The sequence below is a fragment of the Zychaea mexicana genome (assembly GCF_025766255.1).
Source record: "Zychaea mexicana strain RSA 1403 chromosome Unknown BDB00scaffold_14, whole genome shotgun sequence".
Lineage (NCBI taxonomy): Eukaryota > Fungi > Mucoromycota > Mucoromycetes > Mucorales > Lichtheimiaceae > Zychaea > Zychaea mexicana.
In genome coordinates this window covers 181831-205340 of record NW_026516677.1, presented here as the reverse complement: position 1 = coordinate 205340, position 23510 = coordinate 181831, and the positions used below count along the sequence as shown (strand labels likewise).

The window sequence follows — 23510 nt, the reverse complement described above, 5'->3', positions numbered from 1 at the left end:
CTGCATGGAAAAAAAGAAACGCTAAGCTCATATTACGTGTAGTATACATATGTAGAAAAAAAAAAGTGTCAGCCCTCCTCTCCTCCTCCTCCCCCCCCCCGCACTTTACCAAACAATCCGCTAGCGCTGCTGTTTTCTACGTTGATCGTGCATATCTCTCTTCTTTGCAAATGTTTGTCGCATATATATGAGTTATCGCTCTGCAGCGACTCCATTGAAACCGACTTGATAAATGGGATCTTTTGTTGTTTCAAAAGCCAAAATAAAGAAAATGATGTGCCAGCACACCTAACGGCACAATGAATAGTTCTCGGGAAGCCCGATCGTGATTGTCGTGGTGGTGCTAAGTGTTAGCGTTAGCGTTATTAGCAGCAACAGTAGCAGCATGAGTCTTTTCTTTCGTGAGTGTGTGCTGTGGCGAGTTATTGCTAGGGTGCACACACACACACACAGACGATGCTATATTAGCAACACCACCTGCCCATGAGATTTGTTATTATTATTATTATTATTATTATTATTATTAAAAAGCGGGATCTACGGAGTGGGTGGGGAGGACTGTCTTTGTGTAACACCTACCTCCTTATTCTACTTTTTAAGGAATTTTCGGACGGAAATGTTCTGTTGATTGTTTGTTATGGAACCATCGATTGTGTGTTTCACGATACCGTCGTCCAAGTTCTTTTTTTTTTTCGCCATCTTGTTGTATTTGGCGTTTCACGACGAAATCTCTCTCTCTTCTTGAAGAAGAAGAAGGGGATGGAAGGGAGCGGGAGGTGGAGGTGGGGCGCGGGGGGTAAAAGGAGGACCAGGCGCAGGAGACGTAGGAAATTCCGAGGCGTTGTTCATAAGAAATAACAAGCCAAGTTGCATCAAAGGAAAAGGAGTGCGATAGAGAGAGAGAGAGAGACAAGAGAAAGACAAATAAGCTTCTCTCTTCTTGTCCACAGCAGCCGCATTATCCCAACAGCAACAACAACAACGCCTCCCTCTCCTTCTTTCTCGCTTTATGTACGATGCTATTGTTGCAAGGTAGCGTTAGAGCGACAAGTAGTAGGTAGTAAGCAGTGAGAAGGTGTCATCGGGGCTAACACGTGCGGAAGCGAAGAATCCTACAGTTCGATTATACAACAGCGAGACTCTCTCTCTCTCTCTCTCCAAGACGAATTCTAGCGCAAACGTACGTACTTGCAAAGAAAAAAGAATGCTTAGAAGTTTCGATAGTCCCTGACGATTTTCTTCTCTTATGCGCATTCTGCATCTTCTATAATTTCTCCGTGGATGATCGCGCGCGCGCCATTTATCTCTCTCTCTCTCTCTCTCTCTGGCTCTAACTCTCCCTCCCCCCCCATATCAAGCAAGCCCAAGTTAGCATTGATTTCTCTCTCTCTCTCTCTAGAACAGCGTAGCACTGGATCGTTTCTTCTTTTTTCCTTTTCCACGTAGCCATCTTGCCCGTCACACCCCCAACTTCCCCCATCATTCGACATGGAAAGATTTACATAGCCATTGCGGATGGGATGGGTTGGACGGGTTGGGATAATATATAAAGGGGCACGGCTTTGCTGCAATCCTTTTTCTTTTCTTCAGTTGTCCTATCGTATACTTTTCTCTCTCTCTCTCTCTCTCTTTCTACACACACACACATACACTCTACGCTTCAGCACACGCTTTAATTCTTACCTTAATAACTACTACTAGCTACTACTACTACTACTACATCATCATCATCATCATGTCTCTCGCTGTCATCAACGTTCACCAAGACGAACTCGCCAACGAGCACGCCACACCCTCCGCAAACATCCTTGCCAACCGCCAGCGACGTCTGGTCATCAAAAAGAAGGTCATTGCCATTGGCAAATTATCACGACAGCTTTCGGTCTTGCGCGAAAACCCCGAGGTGGTCAAGGAAATCAAGCGCATGAATGGCAGCAAGCTCCCGCTCGGCACCTTGGCACAGGGCGAACAAGGCCTTCGACAAGGTATGTGAAAGGGTCCTCCTTTTCTTATTATTATTATTACTACAACAAAGAAGGCGTATTGTGTTCCCCGTTTATTAAAGTTCACCAAGTGTCAATTTAAATTCTTTTTTTTCTTTCTTTCTTTTCGCACACGACATTACTATTACTACATCACACTACGTATATGATCGACGTATACGCTATAGCCCTCGCAATGTTGGAAGCAAAGGAACAACCAAACGATGCTGCCGCCGTGTAAAAATTTCCATCCCGCACAACAACAACAACAACAACAAACACAACCGCCCCCCTTCCATTAAAGTTCTCCTATTATTGTTACAGATACAGCTTTCTCTCTCTTATTGAATTCGTTGTTTAGCCATTTGATTTCCTCTTGTTAAATACACTTTTTTGTTTTGTTTTGATTCTCATCCCTTGTTTTGATGTGGCGCAAAGGTGGGACGTGTCATCCTCTACATGTGCTTTAGCGTGGAAAAAGGGTTTTAAACTTTCGGTTGGTTCATTGTGTCTTTTTTCCACAGAACGATCATGTGTTTGATTGGATAGTACAGTTTAACATGAATGTTGCATTTGATATAGTTTGTAAGAAGAAGCAATTCGGTTAGGAGATAGTAATATAGTACTAGTTACAAGGAAAAGAAGCGCTCGAAAAAGAAAAAAGAGAGAGAGAATAATAATTATGAAACAAAGAAGGTTTAGAGACAAAGACAAGAACCGGGGGCACGGGGGTCTGGGGCGGGTTGGTGAAAAAGGTGGATCAAAACAAAAAAATTAAGACGGGAAGGGTGTTCATACATGCGGTGGTCCATGTGGACTTCGCTGGATCATCGGTGACCCTTGTGGTGGTGCTGGTGGTTGTTGCAATTGTGGTTGTCGAGGACTACTTTGCTGCTGCTGCTGTTGTTGCTGTTGCTGCTGGATTAGTTGAAGGTATTGTTGCTGCTGAGGAGTGAGTTGTGTGACAGGAGAACCCTGATGCTGTTGTTGTTGTTGTTGTTGTTGTTGCTGTTGCTGCAACTGCTGCTGTTGCATTTGTAAGGCTTGTTGCAATTGGGCAGCTTGGAATCTTTGCTGGAGAGCTTGGTGGTGATGTTGCTGTTGTTGTGCCGCTAACAGAGCAGCAGGAAGTCCGCTTTGGTTACCTCCATTCGAAGCCGCGGCGGCTGCGGCGGCAGCTGCTGCTGCTGCTGCTGCAAGTTGCTGTGGTGACTGGCCCATTGCTGGGCTTGCGGTCATTTGTGGGAACTGGGAGATGGCAGGAGAAGCTGAAGTCCCATTCATACCGTTCGAAGCACCAGCCGCCGCGGCAGCTGCTGCTGCTGCTGCTGCGGCTGCTTGTTGTGCCTGTTGGTGGTGTTGGTGTTGATGTTGCTGTGCTTGAGCATGTGCTTGTGCTTGCGCTTGAGCCTGGGTAGCAGCAGCAGCAGCAGCAGCATTGCGCATCTGCATCTGCTGCGCAAGATAGCGTTGTAACTGGAGCTGTTGGTTCGGGGCTAGCTGATGGATAGGATACCCCATCTGAACTAATTGTGCGGCGACAGCTAGTGTATTCGCAGGTGACGATGCGTGCATAGTACCCGGCTGTTGTTGCTGCTGCGGTAGCTGCTGCGTAGGCACGCTGCCTGGTGGTGGTTGCGGTTGTTGTTGTTGTTGAGGCTGAGATTGGGGTGGATGTTGCTGTGGTTGTGACTGGGGTGGTAAAGGATGTGGTTGTTGTGGCATACCAGGTGAAGCAGACATGGGATGCACCTGTTGCTGCTGTTGCTGCTGTACTGGGATTCCATCCGTCGTCGAGCTTGCCACAGGTGAATGCGACACGGGCTGAGGCTGCGAACCAGGCATTATAGTACCGAACCGTTGAATAGGCGCCGACACAGGGGGTCGACCTGCTTGTTGGGCTGCCGCTGCTGCTGCTGCTTGAGCCAGAGCTATTTGACGCTGTCGCAAAAGATGCAATTGCGCAGCTGGGTATCTGCTCTGTGGGGTTCCCGGCGCCGCACTCTGAGTGGTTGGTATCGTTGGAGGTCGCGCAACGTTTGCTGCTGCTGCTGCTGCTGCCGAGGCAGGTATGGGTGGCCTACTCATCCCACCCATACCTACGACTCCCCCTGCTACTGCACCGTTCGATGGAATCGATGTGCTTGGAACAGCTGTCATCGGTGGTCGAGGCTGTCCTCCCATTGGTGAATGGCCAGGTTGGTGAACTGGCCGTACTTGGTTGATCTACCGACACACACACACACACACATGTTAAACCGAGTATAACCTTTTTTTTTTTTTGGTTTGCTGTAATGATAAAGGCAGGAAACAATCTTCAGGTTCTAAACTTACATTTGCTGGTTGGCCGTTTAGACTATATCCTGCAGACAGTTGTCGCTGTTCCATCAACGTTTGTTGTATCTGTCGGTCGCGTTGCGTCTTGTGTAGACTCAACTCCATCGCCGTCGGTAAGCGCTGGCCATTGAAGCCCATTCCATGTGTCTCGATCGTGGGGCGAGGCCCTGACGAGGTTGCTATTATGCAAGATACGGAGTTAATTTTTCTTCAATGCAGTGACCATAAAAATAGGAAATCCAGTGGTGCATGAGCAAATGGGCTTACATGGAGGCTTCTGTAATTCTTCGCGTTTCTTTTGCGTCTTCTTGATCGATTCAAGAATATTGTACTGTCTCTGCCTCTTTGTCACCGAGTCGAACTTGATCAGCGATGGTCGCTTGGTCGCTTCTTTCTTGAGTTTTGAAGCATAGGCTAAAATGCGAGGTATACATTAGCATGCATATGTATATATTCGCTAAGCGGGTCCACTCTTTTTTTTTTTTTTTACCTGGGCTCACTTGACCTGACAAGGACGTCAAGTTATTCTGCTTCCAACGCTCATGGCACTGCCATGGCGTCCGCACTTCACCGGTCTTGGGAAGACGGATGGCATTGAACGCATCGGTGATGAGGTTCCAGTTGAACGAGTACTGCAGGATCATCTGGATCAGGCAGAGATCATCGTCCTCAGTCCAGGTGCTGTTGTTGGTAGGTGGGGGCGTAGTGGGTGCTTTTGGTGTTGGGGGTTGTGCAGCCGGGATGTCTCTATGCTTCTTTGGCGCAAACAGTTCTGCAAAGCAAAAGGTCAAAATTAGAAAAAATGTCACCAAAGACAAAACGAATCATGTAACGCACACACAACCCCCGCCCCCCACCAGCATCAGCAGCATATGTATATGTAAGCAATGAAGCATGTATACACAGAGAGAGCACCAAGACAAGAGTATATAGAATCAACTTACGTGACATTAATGGCGTGCTGTCATAGCGCTCGTTTCGAGGCAACACCTTAACCTCAATCTCGTCCTCCTCATGGCCATCATGCACTGCAAGTTGGTCGCCATCCGCATTGCGCTTACGACTCAGTCGCTGTTTCCGCTTGAGGATCACCTTCTTTGTTACCAGTTTGGTAAGTGCGACAATACGTCCATACTCGGCCTCGTCAAAGTATGGGTCATTGTAGTCGGGGTTGGGTGGCTCGTAACACAGTAAATCGGGAAACACGGCATGAATGTCAAAGTCTCCGAAATCGTCTACTGGAAGCGTAATCACAGTCTTGTTTGGATCGAAATTACGGACAATCGTTCGGTATTCTTGCATCACTTGCTGTGATAGTGCTACTGGTGGAGCTTGAGGTTCTGTAACTACCTTTGGTGCTGCTGCTGCTGCTACCGACGATGACGATGATGATGATTCTGCTTCTGGCGGCTGTAAAGAGGAGGAGGATGTGTTATCTAGTGCAGGAGCTATAGTGTTCGCGGTTGTCGAAATCGCAGAATCTGTATTGCCGCCGTTGACAAGTACCGTTTCACTGTTTCCATTCATCTTTGGCTCATCTATGGCGTCCATGCTTGTCGCAAATGGCTCAGTTTCCCGCTGATCCTCAGTGATCACATCCTCTATTTTTTCCTCCTTTTCAGCAGCAGTGACTCGACGCGGGCGGATCTAGCAGTTAGTTGCTCATTAGTAAAAAATCTTTCCAACCTTCTGGTTTCCAGCTTCTTTATTACCTTTATGCAAACAGACGATTTATCGGCTGTCGCATGCCAATCCATCACTGCATGAGCTAAAGAATAGGCCGTTGCAATTTTCCATTTGCGTTCTTCCCTAAAATCTGTACGCATCCATTTCTACAGAAATCGCACTCACGTCAGTAACCAGGTCAACAACGCACACTGCAGTCTGATCTATTCCAAGCGAATAAAGTACCATTTCATCCAACATGAAATCCCAATGCGTCTTTGTTCTCGGCACAGCTTTTTGTCGTTTCAGCTGTCGTAAACTCCAAAGACTCTGTTTCTTTAGGTTTTCAATCGATTGGATCGTCTTTACTGATTTCAGTTCGTCTCGCGCAAGCTATTATGGGTTTTTTGAAGGGGTGAGTTTGCCTTTCTTTTTCGAAAAAAGATTAGATTCTTACCGCCCAATCACTTGTCATGACCACTTTTCTTGCAGTTTGTAAGGATTTAGACAGCGGTTGCGCATTGACACGCAACTGCCACGCATACAAATCAAGTCCCTCGGTCTTGTCGCTACGATAATCTGGGAAAATCAATCCATTGTATGTTTGTGGCGGGTAATAATTGGCATCGGGTCTCCGTTGCGTTGGTATCTCTGTGCGTCGCGGCGCCATCTTTATTGAACGGCGTGGCTGTGGCTGCTGTTGAGGCGTTGTTGCTGTGATTGCAGACTCTTCTGTTTTTATCACTGGTTCTGCATTTTCAGCAGCAGTTTTCTATAAAATATTAATAACGTTAGCAAAAACTGGGTGGGGAGTTCTGTTTACAAAAAGTCGGGACAAGCACATCTACGATACCTTGCTGGGTTCCTCTGAATGTGCCTTCGGACTGGTAGTAGACTGAAGTGTGGCTTCGTGTTCCTGTTCCTGTTCCTGCGATTGTTGCAGCTGTGGCTCGGTTTGCGGAAGCTGTCGTTCTTGAGGAAGCTGTGGCTGCTCCTGTTGTTGCGGTGATGGCGCACGCTCAAGCTGCTGGTGTGGCGGCTCCTGCTGCGGTGGGACTAGGGGGCCTGTGTCTTCTTCCATCGTTTCCTCTTTGATGATTGTAAAAGAGTCCGGTGTTCTATTTTAAACGAGTTGTTGATGTTGTTGTTATTGATCTAGAGCGATACCTTTTGCCAGCGTAAAACACACGGAGGCAGCGTCAAGCAGGTAAAGTACCAGCCCCATTCATATACCTGAGCTTATTTTCTTCCAAGAACGAGTTCCATTGCGAGGGGTCCCTTTTATCCTCCATGAACTCCATGAACTGAGTCTCTCTTCCAGCGTCTTGGCTATTCTCCTCTACTCTTTGCTGTCCTCGGCCCATCAATAAAAACAATTCTTTGAGCAAAGCTTCGTTGTGTTTGCTTATCGTGCTACATGATTGTCCCACATGAATAACTAAGTTAGCGCTGTGCGTAATAAGCGCACGATTCCATAACCCATTTCTTTCTTTTACCTTAGTTTATTCCTTCGTTCTTGCAAGGCTTGAGAGCGCAATGCATCAATATTATTCTAGGTTGGAGGAAACCCAAAAAGAAAAAGGTTAACTCTAAGCGGAATCAAAAAAGCAAAGAAAAAGGACATAATTCATGCAAAGAAAAAACTCACTAATGGTGGTGTTGATGATATGAATGACGGTCCTGACTCACTCGATCCGTTGTTGGCAACTGGACATTCCTGTCCAGGGATTATAGTATCCGATGGCACATCTGTAGCCATAATCCTATAACGTTGTTGTAATAGCCACTACGTTCGCAACCTCTTGCTGTTTGCGTAATGATGTTTTCGATAGTTATAGCACCCAGCCCTCGCCTCTGATCGTTCCGTTCGTTTTGTGATGAACCTTTTGGCGTGGGAGGGGGGGAAAGGTCGTTGCTGTGAGCAATATATAAGTAGGGCAAAGACGGGAAAATATTCGTAGTTGTTGTTACTGTCGTTGTCGTCGTCGTGGAGAAGGCGCCTCAAGGAATTCGATATGAGCGTTTTCGGCTCGACGTGTTGATAATTATATCAGATAGAACAGACGTTTACGGCGAGTAGCGAGTATGGAAAGACAGCTAAAAAAAATGAAGCGGGTCGGGCGCACACACCACACAGACACACGAGGACTAGAGAACACGGAGAGATAAACCAAGATGGAGAGGGGGAGTTCTGTATATATACAGTATATAAGCTAACGTCATGCTACTCATCAGGTTGTAGAAAGTGGCCAATCGTAAACTTTGAAATTTACCTAATGTCGTTTGTTGAACGAGTGTGAGATCTCTTGGTAAATATATATATTTTTTTTCGTGATGGGCTGGTGGAGGTGTGGAGGCGTGGGGAGGAAGAGAGAAGAGAAAATAAGGCAAACGGGGTCTCTCTTTATATTTTCCAGATGATCGTTGTCAGTTCGATGCTGCTGCTACCAAGACAAAAAAAAAGAACTATGGGTTACCATGTACATCTCAAGCGATCAGTAGACTGTGGCTTTTTTTTATTTTTACATACAGGATAGACTCCTTGGAGTAACTCGTTGTTATAAGCTTTACCTAGTAGGCCCGTTATATTATATTATGCTACTTTGTTCTTATTCCTCAGACCAAGTGGGTCGGCCCAAGTGGGAAATCGCCTCGCGAACTCTCACTCTCCAATGACGTCACTCCTTTTCTCGCGAAAATAAAATATACGCATAGAACATGCTCGCTACTATTATCCTGGGACCATACTGTGATAAATCAATCCCTCTATGCTGCTCGATAAGCACAACATTATAATTTCAGTTCGATAGTCTATCAGCCCTTCAATCCTTTTGTATTCAACCGTGGCAACAATTAGCCTGTTGCCAATAGTTCCCCAAAACATCACCATAGATTTCTGCTGTTGCTAAACAACCGCCAGGATGCAGCAAAAGAATGTTGAGATATGTGTTATGGATTACATATAATAGTACAAAAAAAAGCATTCTCTTTTGGGGGTTTTTTTTAGAGACGAAAAAAAAAAAGAAGAGGGGAAAGAAGAAGAATCTATGGAAGTTGAAAGACAAAAGAAACGTATGTAGACTTTTTTTAGAAAGAAAAAAGGAAGAAAAAAAAGAAAAGAAATACTACAAGTGAATTTTTTTTGTGGTGTTTTTTTTATGTTACGAGATGAGGGTTTCGATAAGGGAGGTTTCGGTTTGAAAGAAAAGGACAGTTAGTAAATGTGGTTTTGATATGTGGTTTGGTCTTTTTTTAAGCTGCATGCGAAGCTGCGCCAGATGGGCCGCTCACGCTACCACGCTGTTGCTTCTAGAGAAAAAAAAAACCACGTTAATACCTCATATTACTGCTAGATCACCTTTATGAATTCCTCAGAGACAAAGAAGCACTTACGCCATGGTGAGGAACTTTGTACGATTCATCACCGTCCTTTTGTGGTACCTCGGCACCTCTAAAGTCCTTGACCGACTTGTACTTGGAAAGAAGACCGTTCAGACGTTCGTTGACCTTGATTTCTCTCTTGGACTTGTCCTTGCGGTAGTAGGTGTAAGCCCAGAACTTCTCCAAACCGTACAGGTGACCGTTGTCATAGTCAGAAAGCGTCAATTCCTGGAAGTCAGCAAAGATCTCCTTGCGGTAACGCTTCTCCAAACCGTAAGAGTAGAAGCGGAACAAGCATTCCAAACCATATCTGTTATTATTATTTTTGCAAAAGTCAGTTATCCATCACATATTCCTGAGCCTGTCTCTTCTATCCCCGCCTCCCCTTTAGAATCATATACAGCACCAAAGAGGGAAAACTTACCGGTAGTTTTGATTAGCATCCTCGACAGCAAACTTCTTGAACTCGTTGTACATGCGTTTGTTGAAGTGGTCGCGCAAAAAGTGAGACCAGAAGCGGAAGAGTGTGTTCATTTCTTGCGAAAGGCCAACACCCAATCGCTTACGCTCTCTAAGTGCCTTGGCGTGGTATTTGTAGTATTTGTGCTGGACGAAGCCATTCTCGCGCAACAACTCGTGACTGGGATGCTCAAAGTGAGGGAATGAGTGAGCCATATCGATCGAAGTGGACAGTTCGTTCATGGCAGGCGACTTTCCATAGCTGGTGGACAGCAAGTCGTTGGGGTTGTAGTGGTATGCCTCTTCGCTAAGGACCCAACCAACGTGACCATGATCCTGATCATGCTTCTTTCCGCTACCAGCATTTGCTGTCGTTGTTGCTGTTGGCGTGGAGCCATAGAATGCGCTGCTTGGAAGCGACTCGGGTCGGACGGGGTAGAATCGAGGAGCCTTCTTGTTGGTCTTGATAGGCTTGGCCGACTTTGTGACCAAGTCGCCAAGGTTGATTTCGCGCTGTTTGGCACTGGCACTCAGTTGGGCAAAGTGCTCGGGATCCAAAGTGCCAACCTTACGGTTGCTGTTGGCATTGTCAGTCGAACCCAAACCGCTCTCGTATTGATACAAACCCTCGTTGATCATGTCCAAGATATCGTCATTCATTTTAGCACGATCGAACGAGGTGTGCGACTTGTCGTTACGCTTGCGCTGGGTGACAATCATGATGCGGGCAATAGTGTCATCGTCCACCAAGTCATCGTCGTCTTCAAATTCAGAATCATCGTCAGAGAGATAGTACTTTTGGACAGTGTTTGGTCGGCTGCCATCAACCCAATCGTCGTCATCGAATTCAAAAAGATCCTCATCGTCTTCCTTTGGTTGCTGCTGCTGCTGCACTGACTTGCGACGTTCACCATTGAGTGCTACGGCAGGCGACTTGACGGTTGGAGGTGCAGCGGGACGTGCCAACGACGCAAGAGTGGGGTGTTGTGGTGCGTTGGCGGGGATGTTTTGCTTGACGGCATCGGCGGCCGTCTTGGTAGCAGCAGCATTGTTCGCAGTAGCAGGGAGAATCCATGTTTGCCATCCCTCGCGTCTGCGGACTTTGTCGTTCTTGACCTCGAGCAACTGGCTGTGGACCAAAGCCTCATTGATCAGGCTGATGTCGGCAGCAAGTGCCTTGACACGGTTAAAGTTGGCGAGTAACTGGATGTCCACATAACCTTCCGCATCCATCTAATAATATGGCCCACATGATATATTAGTCCCTTTCCTATAATATATCCCGATTATCTTTTTTCTCTCGGTCCAGATCGTCCCCACCCCCCAATCAACAGCACCATCCCCCGAAAGATCCAGCTTATGTATGTACCTGGCTGCGCAAGAAAACGTCCTTGCAAAGATTGTCGACGCTAAAGTAGTACTCACTAATTTCCACATCCATCAACTGTTAGTATCACACACTATGCTTCTCGTTCAATTTTTTTTCTCATTCAAACATAAGAATTAATTACATTTGCTGCAAAATGTACAACTTGAGCGTCTCGGCGTCGACGTTGATGTAATAAGGTCGTAACCGGCTGGCGTTCATGTAATCGTAACGGCGGCTACCATGGAAGCCACCACGACCGCGTCCACGGCCTCGTCCACGGAAACCACCGCCGCGGCCGTGATGAAATGATGAAGACGAGCCATTCGTTGCTGGTGCCCGCGAAGAAGAAGAAGGTGCCTCTGTTGCAGTCGCTGATGATGACAACGATCGCTGTTCGGTGGTGGTGGTAGTAGTGGTAGTAGTAGTAGTGGCGGAGGATGTAGTAGAGGTGTTGTTGGTGGATGTGGTAGTGGATGGCTTGGTGGCGGCAGTGTCAGCAGAGACGGCGGCAGTGGTAGTAGTGGTGGATGAAGCACCGTTTTCGGCTGGGGCGGAAGTAGCAGCAGATGCCTTTTCGTCACTTGCATTTTCCTCAGTGGGCTGCTTCTCACTATTGCTGCTGCTCTTTGCATATTGACGCGATGGATAGCTACCTCGTCGAGGTTTGCGGACGTCTCTACGGTCACCGTGTGCACGGCCACCACGCGTGCTGCGTGCGCGACCATTGGGCGTGGGAGTAGAGTGTGTAATGGTCGGGGTATAAGGCTTCCATTGACCTCTTCCTTTGCCTACTTTTTTTAAATTTGAATATTTTTTTTCCATACATGCACATGCCAGCTTCGTTTGAATAGCACACACTCGAAATGCTCTCTTGAGTATTACCTTTTGGTGCAGCAAATTTGCTCTTAGGCTCCTCTTCAGCAGCAGGCTTATCCAAGGCTTCCTTTGGTGCAGGCCAGGCTTCTATGACGAGAGGATAGAGAGGTAGTCGACGGATATAATGTTAGTCGGGGTCGATGATGTTTATGAGATGTATGGATGTATGCGTGTGTGTGTGTGTTATTTTTACCGGAACTGGGGGCAGCCTTTTGTTCAGTGGTTGCTTCGGCACCATTGCTGGCAGCAGATTTCCGTACCTGCCATACATTTACGGCAGGTGCGGGTGCAGCAACGGTTTGCTTTTCAGCAGCCGTTTCGGCTTTGTTGTCATTGGTGTCATTAGCAGCAGCGCTGTTCCCGGTCGACTGTGGTTGTTGTTGTTCCGAGGTTTGTGTCTGTTGTTGCTGCTGTTCCTTTTCAGCGTTTTCGGCTGCGGCAACGTTGGTGGCGTTCACCATTATGTATAATTGTTGTTGGTTGCTGTGTACTTTTTGGTGAAAAGTCGGGACTGTTTAAACGTTGGGTTCTCGCTTTATTTCGAGGGGGAGGGAAGAGAGAGAGTGTGAGGGCGGTGGTGGTGGTGCTCTTGTTGTTGTTGTTTTTGAAAAGTAGACGTTAAAACACTGAAAAAAATTCTTTCTGGTGTTCTATTCTTTTCGAGTGTCGTTATACTGTAGCTTCCTCTTTCTGCAATTGCTTCGAAGGGAAACCAGTTACAAATTACAAAAAAGAAAACGTTCCGGGGAAAACGATTGCCGTATATAAAACGTCTTCTCCGAGTTGGCAGGGAAAAAACTTGTCGGTGGTGGCTGAGGTTTGAAAAAGTGTAATAAAAAATCAAGCCTGGCAAATAAATGTGGAGGGTGGCTTACTCGGAAATGCGGCAGCTCAAAATATAAGCTTTTTCTCGTAAGCTGCATGCACTTCTAAAATCCATGTTCTGGAATCTTCAATAACGCACTTTAATAAACTGATTCTACCCTCGGAACACATGGGCACCATTCGCTAGCATGAGCTATATAGCGGTGTAGCTCTATAAACGATTGTCAAGCAGTTAATCTGCTTAGCAGCATCTGTATTACGGATCATGCGTGTAGCATTTGCTTAACAACAGACATATCGCATATTCATCGATGCTATAGATAGCAGCAAAGCGAAACGATGAATTCTTTACTGTAGTCATGGCAACTATTATGATTATGGCCGCACATATATTGTTGTCATGACTCCACACTCGTAGTATGTAACGTAGCAACGAACATTCGTGATGCACATCCCGGGTGCTGCGTCTTAATACGTGATACAGCCCCAGATACATGATAGTACTACTAGTCTGCAATTGGGCCCGCATGAACAACAGTGCAGCATCTGTCGAGCTATAAATGAGATGCACTGACCACCTTTATGTAGTAGCTAAGGTTGTTATAAGATACTAATCCATATCAGTCGAGTAGAAAGACGAAAAATGAGTTTTTTCAAACAGGAAACTACATATTGCACGACTTGCAGTGTAATCATACGCCCTAATCTTCCATTTAGAGATTAAGAAAATGTAACATGTGTTGCTGACAGGCTTGATAGGACATTGTGTACGACTCGTACTACGACAAAGTTGATCCTACTAACGTGTCAAACACCAGAAAATTAAATGGCACAAGAAAGGAAACCTGTTTCTTCTTTGTCTTTCCCGGCAAATTAGATAACCATGAAGACAGTGATGTACATTAGCAAACGACGAGCTTTAAATATTGCATATCTAAAATTGTATACTTCAATTTTAGCAAGGAGACAAGAACAAAAAGACCGGTACTATAAATGATCAGTAATTTTGTTAGTGCATCAAGGTTAAATTTGGCATCACTCCCTAATGAACGAGTTGTCCTCTCCTTTCCCCCCCCTTAAAGCATACTGCGTGAATATGAATGAGTATACAGCAAGAAGATACATAGACAGCCTGGGTTCACACCATATACACCCACATAACGAGTAGTGGAGAGAGATCAGAACGGATTTCTAAGAATCCTTTTTTCAACATCATTCTAGTAAATCAAGTGCCCCTTCTTTTCTTTTGCTCTTCTTTTTCTTCCTTTTCTGTTTCTCTTTTGCTGCTCACGTACATATTCTCCCCCGGAAAGCAGCTACATCATTTACACAACCTAGAGAACTTCTTTACAGGACAAGCAGAAAAAAAACAAAGTTGACGACGCACATAATATTCGAGAAAGTAGAAACATGGCATGTTGTCAGAGGTACGAGACTATGCACATCAATTCAAATAGAATCTGTTTACGATTCGACATACACTGGGCTTGTTCGTATGGTACATAATAGCTAAATCTCTTACACTCTGTTGCTGCGATCCGATTTATAGACTAAGCAAATGCTATTTGGTGGTGACGAATCTTCTTTTTGCTTGCTTTGGTGGGGCACTGATAGCGTACGGAATGATGAGCACCCAACACAAGTTGCAAACGTCCATCCTGTTTCCGATTAATATCTTAAAGAGTACGTTTCCTTTATTTCCATCATTTCAAATACACACACACCCCTGTTTGCAAAAGACATACGCACAACGAAAATCCAGCGAGAAAGAAAGAAAATCCTCAACTGACTTACAGCTTTTCTTTTTAAAAAGTGATCAATATACTCGGATTGATCATTTGTTTTACAGCTACGATCGGGATGGTTGGTGCATTCTGCCAAGACCGACAAGCAATTCACATCCTTTACACTACGATTGTCATTATCGCTTTAATATACCAAATTTCCGTTGCAGTGGTAGTCTATGACCAGGCTGCCCATACAACAACATGGCTCAGCGAGACATGGTCTGAGGCAACGCAGGAATACAGAGAATATGCGGAAAATAAGGTAATAAGCCATTCGATCTGAATTCAGTTTTAACGAGAATGCAAGAATAGATATTAATGACGACCCTTTATCTTTTGTCTCATATGATACACACAGTTCACATGTTGTGGATTCTCTCATGCTTACGACCATCCTGTCCCGACCACAACTTGCCAGCCCGACGATATCGTCAACTCTGCACCCCCATGCTATCATCCACTGACACGGTTCATGCAACACAACCTTCAAATCATTTACATCATTCTATTCGCCGCAATCAGTATCGAGATTCTCGCCCTGTGCAATGCTGTCACCTTACTCTGTGCACGCTATGTCGGACCCACCTCCGTTGCGGACGAATCTGCTGCATCCAGAACGCCACCCCGACGCCGATGGATGACAAAGCCCGCCGAAGTTAATCCTGCAGAGATCATCCCGATGGGTTCTATGGACGACCACGATAAAGACAAGTACCAACAAAAGAAAATGATTGATTCTGTGCTTTCAGTCAACACAGATGAAAGACAGTATAGGCAATACTAGTTTTTGGTATTGTCGGCTTCCCTTTATTCTACACAGCCAGTACACATAATACTATATTACACTTTGCCCCCGACATTCTCCTTAGAGAAAGAAAAGGGTGGAGACGGTATATATATTCAGCCTATTTTCTCTTTCTTCCTATCCTAAGCTTTGCTAACGATATACAGCAAAGGTATTTTTCCCTATCTTCTCTTTCCTTCTTGCATACACCAGAGATAGTATCGACACATTTATTTTCCTTTACTCTAGTTTTCACTCTTCAGCAACTTTGGGCTGGTTATCCAAAGCATAACTATGGTGCTATGTCAACTCAGACACACTTACAACACGCACTTTCACACTGGGCTTCTTTTTTTATTGTAATAGTAATCATTCTGTTCAGTACAGACTGCTGGTACACCTAATGTACTTTTCAAATAATTCTTAAACATTTGTCTCCCTCATCATGTTTTCTTTGATTTTCTCTTCGAACGTTGTTATTACTGAAGTTTGAGTTTTTTTAGTAATGATATACTCGTAAACTCATTAGCTACATTGCCAAATTATCTACCTAAAACCACGAGCGCGATAGAATGAGCAAATAAGGGTCGCTACTATATAGTATGCACTATATAGGTGTTATTTTTCTTGCAGAAGAATGATGCTTTAATCATATTAAGCACGTGAGAGAGAATTAACCAAGGCGCGCCCTTGTCGCGGACGTGTTGCCTAAGAAGTGCTCATAGTCGATAAAAGAAAACCACCACTATACAGTATCTCTTTCGCTGTAAAATTTTAATGCTGGTGACGAACACCGCTGATCTTATCAGGTAGGTAGCACCAGAAGCGATGCTATTCAACTTTTTGTCGCAATAAAACAGTCTTTGATTTATATATATGTATATATATAGCGAGCACGACGTGCCTTTATTGACTACTACATACGGAGCCCCTCCGTTTCGTTTCTTCGTATCAAACTTTACGATATCCCAGCTATAGCAGCTTGTTCTATAGCATACAAAAGCAACTGAAGTTGGTAACGTCTGCTTTTGTCTTCCCCATGTCGAGACCTATTGTCAACTGCTCCTCATTCGTATTAGAGGCAAGTATGAAATGCTCTCATCCATCTCACTAAATCATTTTACACTCTCCCTCTAACCATCCTTACTTTTTCTATTGACTTTATTATATGATTAGTGCAAAAATAGTAGGAAGTGATCCGCTAAACATTGATAATGAAGCAGGCTGGATACGAGATAGCAGTTTTGAGAAACTTTTCAATCATCGATAAGGTTTTACCGCCTTCTTACTGTAACTTTTGAAGCTTTTTGCTTCGCTTCTGATATTACAACTTACTGAGCTTTGTCTCGACGGCTCGTGTTCCGTTACCAATCTCTTTCTATTACGTGAAAATTTGAAACTCCTGTATTAGCACATTTCGGCACTCCTTCCTTGGTATTGTCGGCACCTTGCCCGATGTGCTCACAAAACAAAATTCTCTTCGTCAACCGAAAGCATCTATTACCGTATAAGCCTGACACTTTAAACTTGTTTGGCAATTATAACTCTTTAACTTGAGAATACGCTACAACAAGCTACGATTACACATCCATGGAATCATCATCGTCTCCTTTCTTCCTTGCATAGCTGATCGTTCAGTCAGCGACAAAATAGAATCAGCCAGGAGTGCTTGCAGTACTTTAGATAATGTACCCACATGAAATTAACAAAAGTTTGCTGAGCAGAACATGTCAAATTTGTGCAACATAAAAGGACACTTATTATGTATCCTAATTTGTATTTCATCACTATGTATAGCTGTATACACAATGATATACATAGTAATACATATTGTTGCCCGGGGGTTGTTCCCTTTACCAACTCGCAATTCCACAAGTATAGACCCGATGCTTGCAACGTATTCTAAATTAACGTTTCTTTGTTTTCTACATCACGGCGAATCTTTTTATATATGTGTCTAACGATTTAGTTATACTTAGCATACAATAAATCAGTAGTTATAAATAGAATCAGATCACTTAAATGAACACTTTTATATTATCACATTTTGATAGAAGAGATTGTTAGTAATTAGTCCTCCATCATTGTTGTCGACGAAACAGTTTGCTAAACTATGTTTTGTTTCTTGTAATTCATCATTTATAACAGATTAGTGTTATGTGTACATATGGAAGGTGAATATACAAATGAACACAAAAATGTTGCTCGCATCATTTCTACATGCTTAGATTGATAGCAGATCACTAATTAGTCGAAGAGCTTATGATACGTACTTTTCTGTATAGCTCACATATCGTTCGACCTAAGAGGTTTCGTTTCAATTGCTCTGACGACGGAGCCACGGGCTCTTCGTATTTTACTGTATTGTACATTCATCCATTTTGTAGGACCTTTCCATTCTACTTGGTCCCATTTTTAATGTAATCCTGTATTCTTCATTACTCTGCACGATCACGTATCTCGTCAAATCATCAATTGTATTCATTTACCAAGAAGCCTAGTTCCATCCTTCGAAACGGTTAGCGAGACACCAGCATCAAACTCTTGAAGGTAAAGAAAAAGGGAACTGAATCAAAAGCGTTCCGTGTTTGACGCGGGTATTATCGAGTATGGAGTGAGCTCACGAATCATGCATGGTGTCAATTCTTATGGCATTCAATTCTCCGTCTCGTTGGTATACCGCTTTATAATGTTGGCGAGTATCTATACGAGCAAGCATGACAGGAGCACAAGGACCGCCAATATCAATAAGCACAACATTGCCAACGCTGACCAAAGTACAGACGTCCGAGGATTGCTCATCTTTTTTCAGGTCAAAAAAGCTAATCTGTCTAACAACCATATCACAGTGGCATTTTCACATCCGTCAAACATAAATAACGTTCAAAAAAGGCGAATGCTAATCGCTAAATCGGTGATACTCGATGTCGAGCCAAATATTTCAGAAAGACAAGAAAGTTCTGATGGACGATTAAATGCATGAGAGCAAAGCGACGAAGAGAAGACTTATTGTTTAGCCGAAAAGTTATCCCGCATGGTAAAAGATGCATGAACAAAAAGGCTTACATACCAAAGCCTTTGGAAGTTGGCAAGCGTGACTTACAAACGCTGATACACTTATGCGCTGCTTGATTGCTAAGAGAGCAGATTTTTATCGTTTGTTCAAATAACAAGACAACGAGACGCGACCGCAAACAAACCAGCGTTGAAGACACGTCGTTCCCGTCGTGAGATGATAACAGCCATCGTTGCGGCCGTGTACGAAAGCCTTTTGCCCAGCAAAGCTCCCTAAGAAGATGACAGGGTACGAGTCAGAGTTTCCTTTTGTCATGCGCATACAAATGGGTGATTTAAGGATTTAACGTTTTTCAAGAACAAAGGATTGTCCGTGCTGAAGAAGACATAATCAGTGTTGACATGACGCCTAAATTGAATCAATATCTCGCAATCGCTCCACTCGTAAAAGCAAATACATAACGCCGACATATGCAGGATCTACAAGCTGCTTCAAATGTGCTCAAGTAAAACGGGAGCAGCATTACATTGCTTTTCTGTCGTTCTGCGGAGGTTACGGTCAAAAGAGGCCTGATCGGTTAGCCATATCGCTTAGTGAAGTACCCATTCATTGGCGAAGTCTCTGATGAGCCTAAAATGTTATGTACGCCTTGATCAAGAGCTTATTATGCAATTATACTTGGTGTTTAAACATCAATTTTACTGAAAAAATATAGCTTTAAATCTTTGCATGCTCCTCTTCATTGGATTTATGTCAATGAGAAACGATCGAACAGCAAGTGGTATGTGACTCATATCACATTCATGCAACCTACAATAATGATATCAAGCTGTAGAATCTGGTTGTCATAATGAACAGACCACAGTGTACTCGATCCGCCTGAGTGCTGTCAAATTGCCATCGTTACACATCCATCATTCGACTGTCCTTTTTTCTTTAGTTTGGGATATGTCGCTCGAATCGTCAAAAAGAAAGTTAAAATGCGATTTGCTAGGATTCACGTCTTATGCTGAAGTTGAAAGACGCATCGTAACATGCTGGTGATTTTAGTGCAAGAGAAACTTGCTGGACCGTGAGTGTACAGGATGGTTGTAGCAGGTATGAATGCATGATCTGGTCGTGGGTAGTAGTATCTATATTCGAAGTACTAATTGCTATGGATTCTATGTATGATGTACACGATAGGATACCATTGTGATGCTATTGTTAAACATTCGTACATCTTTGAATCGGTCGATATGGTTGAGATGCAGCTTCCAGACTCCGTGGCAACCATCACAAATATCAACTTGATAGTCAAAACCTTGAGCCAAATCAAAGTGTAAGTAATTTGAATATTTGTCATATGTCTGACTTTTGTCATGTATCATCACATAGTGCTATTGACGTAGAGTCTCGTTCAAACCGCCGCCACGTGTCACTTATCTGTTCAAGGCAGAGTGATCGCCAATCGCCCTTCTGAAAACAGAAATAGTCCTCTGATGTACCCATTGACATCAAATCAACATTGAAAAGATAGCATAATTTCTCGGTTTGGTGAACGAAGAAACAAACGAATGGGAAAAGAAGGTAAAACAAAAATAGCCCAGCTTTTGCATGGTGACACGGCTGCACATGGCACCTGTGAGCGGAGCGTTTGGTGTGGTTTTTTTTGGGGGAATTCTAAGCGAAGCAATAATCGGCATTAGGGCGGTGCGCCAAAATAACAGAGGAAGAAAGGAAAAGCACACACTTTCTCTCACACAGTGCTTTAACCTGGTTTTTTCTTTTTGGGTTCCACGATCCCCCCATATCACTTTCCTGTATAAAAAAGACATCCCGCGCTTTTTATAGATGAGCTTGCTAACTCCTCACCAACAAAAGCTAAAACAGAGACGTCCTCACTCCAACACTGTTTCCGGAGCTGATCGACCGCCTGCTATCGACACAATCATCACTTCTGGAATCTCACATCGTCGAAACAGTGAAGGTTCTCCACGAGCACTCGAACCGCCACCCATTAACGTTTCTGCACCTTCCCCTACTGCTCCTACTCACCAACAGCAACACCTTGATTCGCCAAAGACTCTTTCATTACAGCGCCATTTCCCTGACACCGTCATGCCATCTTCTTCCGATGATGATAACAACAACAACCACACCAACAACAGCTCTCGCGCTGCTACACCGCCAGTAGCAACCGTCCCGGAGACTAAGCCTGGTACAATGTCGCGCCTCTTTGCTGGCCACAAAAAATCTCGCTCTCGCGGATCAAGCCTTTCGACGCAATCAATAAACGATCTACCAGACACGCATGCAGAAAAACAACAGGCCCTCGGGAACAGTAAATTGCGCAGTGAAACGATGGCCCAGCAACAGCAACCACAACAGCCACATCGTGGCTCGGATGATGCCTCGTCCGAAATGTCATTTGCTGCTGGAAGTATCGCAGCTGCATGCAACGTCGAGCCTGCCAACGCTAAACGCAACCAAGACTTTCATGCTTTATTTCGAAGCGTGCCAGAGGACGACCCTCTAATCGAAGGTTTGTAGCGCCGTTCTTATTTGTCGTACAACAGAATGATATATATGCTGAAACGTTGTATACACAGACTTTGGATGTGCTCTTCAGAAGGAGATCTTGCTTCAGGGGAGAATATATATTTCCGAGAGCCACTTGTGCTTCAACGCCAACATCTTTGGATGGGTCACGAATGTACGGTTTCTTTACACGGTTTGACTGACTTGAAACATCAGCCAGCCAACGCTTTAGTTCAATTTAGAGCAGCTCATTAATTTGATTTTATATTTATAGCTGGTGATTGCATTCTCAGATATAGTCGATATTGAAAAGCGAACAACCGCTTTGTTTATTCCCAATGCTATCCAAGTATCTACATTGCATGCAAAGGTAAACGGCAGAAAGATCTTGCCCCTGTGATAATCTTCGTTCTAAAGGTCTCTCTCTCTCGATCGGGTTAGCATTTTTTCGCATCCTTCCTGTCACGAGACCAGGCCTATGACTTAATCGTTGACGTATGGCGTATGTCAAGACCATCGGCAAAACAAAATATAATCGACGATGATGAAAATAAGCATGTGGACGAGAACGATGATGATGAGGAGATTACGTCCTCTGATGACTCTTCTTATACCTACGGAAGCGACGACGAGTCTTCAATATCTGAGCCTGAAGATGAAGGTAATCATGCTCAGCTTCTTTAGCATCATTTTTTTTCCCGTAAACTTGTAACCTGGTTTTTAACTTCTGTGTCGGCCTATCTTTCTACTCATGCACCCGCAGCGCAAGATCGGCAGGGTTCGCTTGCATCATTACCACTTCCGGAAACGAACAAGGACGAAGAAGCTGCACGACGACGAGCTATTTCGGAAGCAGGACCACGACCCAACGTTAAATCATTGGCAACACAGCAGCAGCAGCAGTCACCATTACCCGGATCAAATGACACCCAAGATAGCAACAACACCAACAACAACGCCAATGGCAATGGCAATAATGCGAACAAGCCCGTACAGAAACAAGAAAAGACAGAATGTAACTGTCTCAAGTGCGGTGAACATTATCCGAAAGTCGTGCAGGATCAGACTTTCAACTGTACTATTGAAACCATGTACAATCTACTGTATAATAGCGATTTCATCAAGAAATTTTTGACAGATCAAAAATGCACAGGTATAATTCGGGAAAAAGTGTGGTATTTAAGGACGTCGATCATAAACCAAGTCTTTTTTTATTAAAATCTTCATACAGACTTGACTATCAACTCTTGGCATGATTCTGATGCCGAGAACATCATATCCAGTCGTGAAATGTCGTATATAAAGCCACTGAATGGATCAATAGGTAAAATACCCCTTTACAAGAAACGACGTGGGTGAAAACTATCACTAACAAGCTATGGATAATTACAGGTCCCAAATCGACAAAATGTCTCTTGACAGAAGACATCTTGCATCGTGATCTGGAGGACTTTGTTACACAAGTGACAACAACACAAACACCGGATGTACCTTCCGGTGGATCATTTAGCGTCAAAACGCGGACATGTCTCATGTGGGCTGGAAAAGGCCAAGTACGGATGCTGGTCACCGTGCTGGTAGACTTTACCAAATCGTCATGGCTGAAATGTAAGTCTTGTGCATACTGAAGTCCTTCCAGCATATCCAAAGCAAAATTCTAATCCCCATCCCCTGCAAAATTTTTTAATAGCTACAATTGAGAGTGCTTCAATCAGCGGTCAAGAAGGCTATTACAAAGAGTTGGATGCAGCGATCCGGCACCATCTGGGAAAACCAGCAGCAGCAGCAGCAGCAGCGACTTCAGGATCGCATGGAAAGAAAACGGATAAACGCAAGAAGAAGGTCAAGCGGAAGCACAAGAATAAGGAAGGCCAGAAGAGCGGTGGTGATAACAAGCCAACAGGTCAGAACGACGACCAGAGTCCATGGCAACGGTTGCTGTCAAGTTCTATTGACTGGATTGTTTCCAACGCCACGCTTCCGACCGCGTCCCAAATATCTGTTCTCTGCATGTTTATGCTGGTCCTCATCAACCTTTATATTGCAAACAAAATGGCTCAAATGGATCGACAACTGGAAGCAATTCACCTGGGCGCAGGCACTAGTAGTGGAAGGAAGGAATCCCCAGTAGTAGCGTCACCACAGGCCGATCACCATCATGAAATCGAGAACGAGCTGTGGGACTGGTTAGGCCAACTGGATCCTGAGCACAAGGTCAAGACGGCTACAGTGCAAGACCCATCCGCCGCTTGGGAGAGCATGACAACGGAGGATGATAACGCGTCGTGGGACGCTCGGCTACGCGAGTCGCAGCTGAGCAAGGATAAGTTGGATCAACATATGGCCGACCTCGAAAAGATGATCCAACGAGCGAGCAACAACATGCAAGAGGTTACCAAGGTTGTAGAGCGACAGCGATCAAGGATTGTGGAGAATTGGGCTTCATAATGACTTTTTTTTTTTGAAAAATAAATAATGGGTACATTGTGTCGGGCTTCTCTATTTTTTT

At 44.4% G+C, this 23510-nt stretch overlaps 5 protein-coding genes across 5 annotated transcripts; 3 read left to right on the top strand and 2 right to left on the bottom strand.

Moving 5' to 3' along the window:
* The first annotated feature begins 1624 nt into the window (after positions 1-1624).
* BDB00DRAFT_808849 (uncharacterized protein) lies at positions 1625-2321 on the top strand. Its single transcript, XM_053122437.1, has 2 exons — positions 1625-1985; positions 2075-2321. Exons 1-2 carry the CDS (start codon positions 1736-1738, stop codon positions 2083-2085), a joined length of 261 nt encoding a protein of 86 aa, XP_052982692.1. The 5' UTR covers positions 1625-1735; the 3' UTR covers positions 2086-2321.
* A 62-nt stretch (positions 2322-2383) lies between these two features.
* Positions 2384-8179, bottom strand: BDB00DRAFT_118551 (uncharacterized protein). Its single transcript, XM_053116129.1, has 12 exons — positions 7633-8179; positions 7481-7536; positions 7218-7397; positions 6838-7102; positions 6442-6756; positions 6231-6377; positions 6032-6151; positions 5264-5966; positions 4810-5091; positions 4587-4733; positions 4317-4498; positions 2384-4208 (listed from the first exon to the last, which is right to left on the bottom strand). The coding sequence occupies exons 1-12, from the start codon at positions 7741-7743 to the stop codon at positions 2775-2777; spliced, it is 3942 nt and encodes a 1313-aa protein (XP_052982691.1). The 5' UTR covers positions 7744-8179; the 3' UTR covers positions 2384-2774.
* A 1052-nt stretch (positions 8180-9231) lies between these two features.
* BDB00DRAFT_118512 (uncharacterized protein) lies at positions 9232-12661 on the bottom strand. Its single transcript, XM_053116128.1, has 6 exons — positions 12263-12661; positions 12076-12153; positions 11336-11984; positions 11194-11248; positions 9790-11057; positions 9232-9675 (listed from the first exon to the last, which is right to left on the bottom strand). Exons 1-6 carry the CDS (start codon positions 12528-12530, stop codon positions 9345-9347), a joined length of 2649 nt encoding a protein of 882 aa, XP_052982690.1. The 5' UTR covers positions 12531-12661; the 3' UTR covers positions 9232-9344.
* A 2045-nt stretch (positions 12662-14706) lies between these two features.
* On the top strand, positions 14707-15465 carry BDB00DRAFT_758270 (Tetraspanin family-domain-containing protein; the record flags this gene model as incomplete). Its single annotated transcript, XM_053119046.1, has 2 exons — positions 14707-14943; positions 15040-15465. Coding segments are annotated over 2 exons (663 nt in total), but the record flags the coding sequence as incomplete, so codon positions are not given.
* Positions 15466-20210: 4745 nt separating this feature from the next.
* Positions 20211-23506, top strand: BDB00DRAFT_808837 (uncharacterized protein). The gene is made up of 8 exons (XM_053122436.1): positions 20211-21005; positions 21073-21176; positions 21276-21371; positions 21443-21662; positions 21765-22154; positions 22233-22325; positions 22394-22609; positions 22692-23506. The coding sequence occupies exons 1-8, from the start codon at positions 20315-20317 to the stop codon at positions 23447-23449; spliced, it is 2568 nt and encodes an 855-aa protein (XP_052982688.1). The 5' UTR covers positions 20211-20314; the 3' UTR covers positions 23450-23506.
* Positions 23507-23510: the final 4 nt, after the last annotated feature.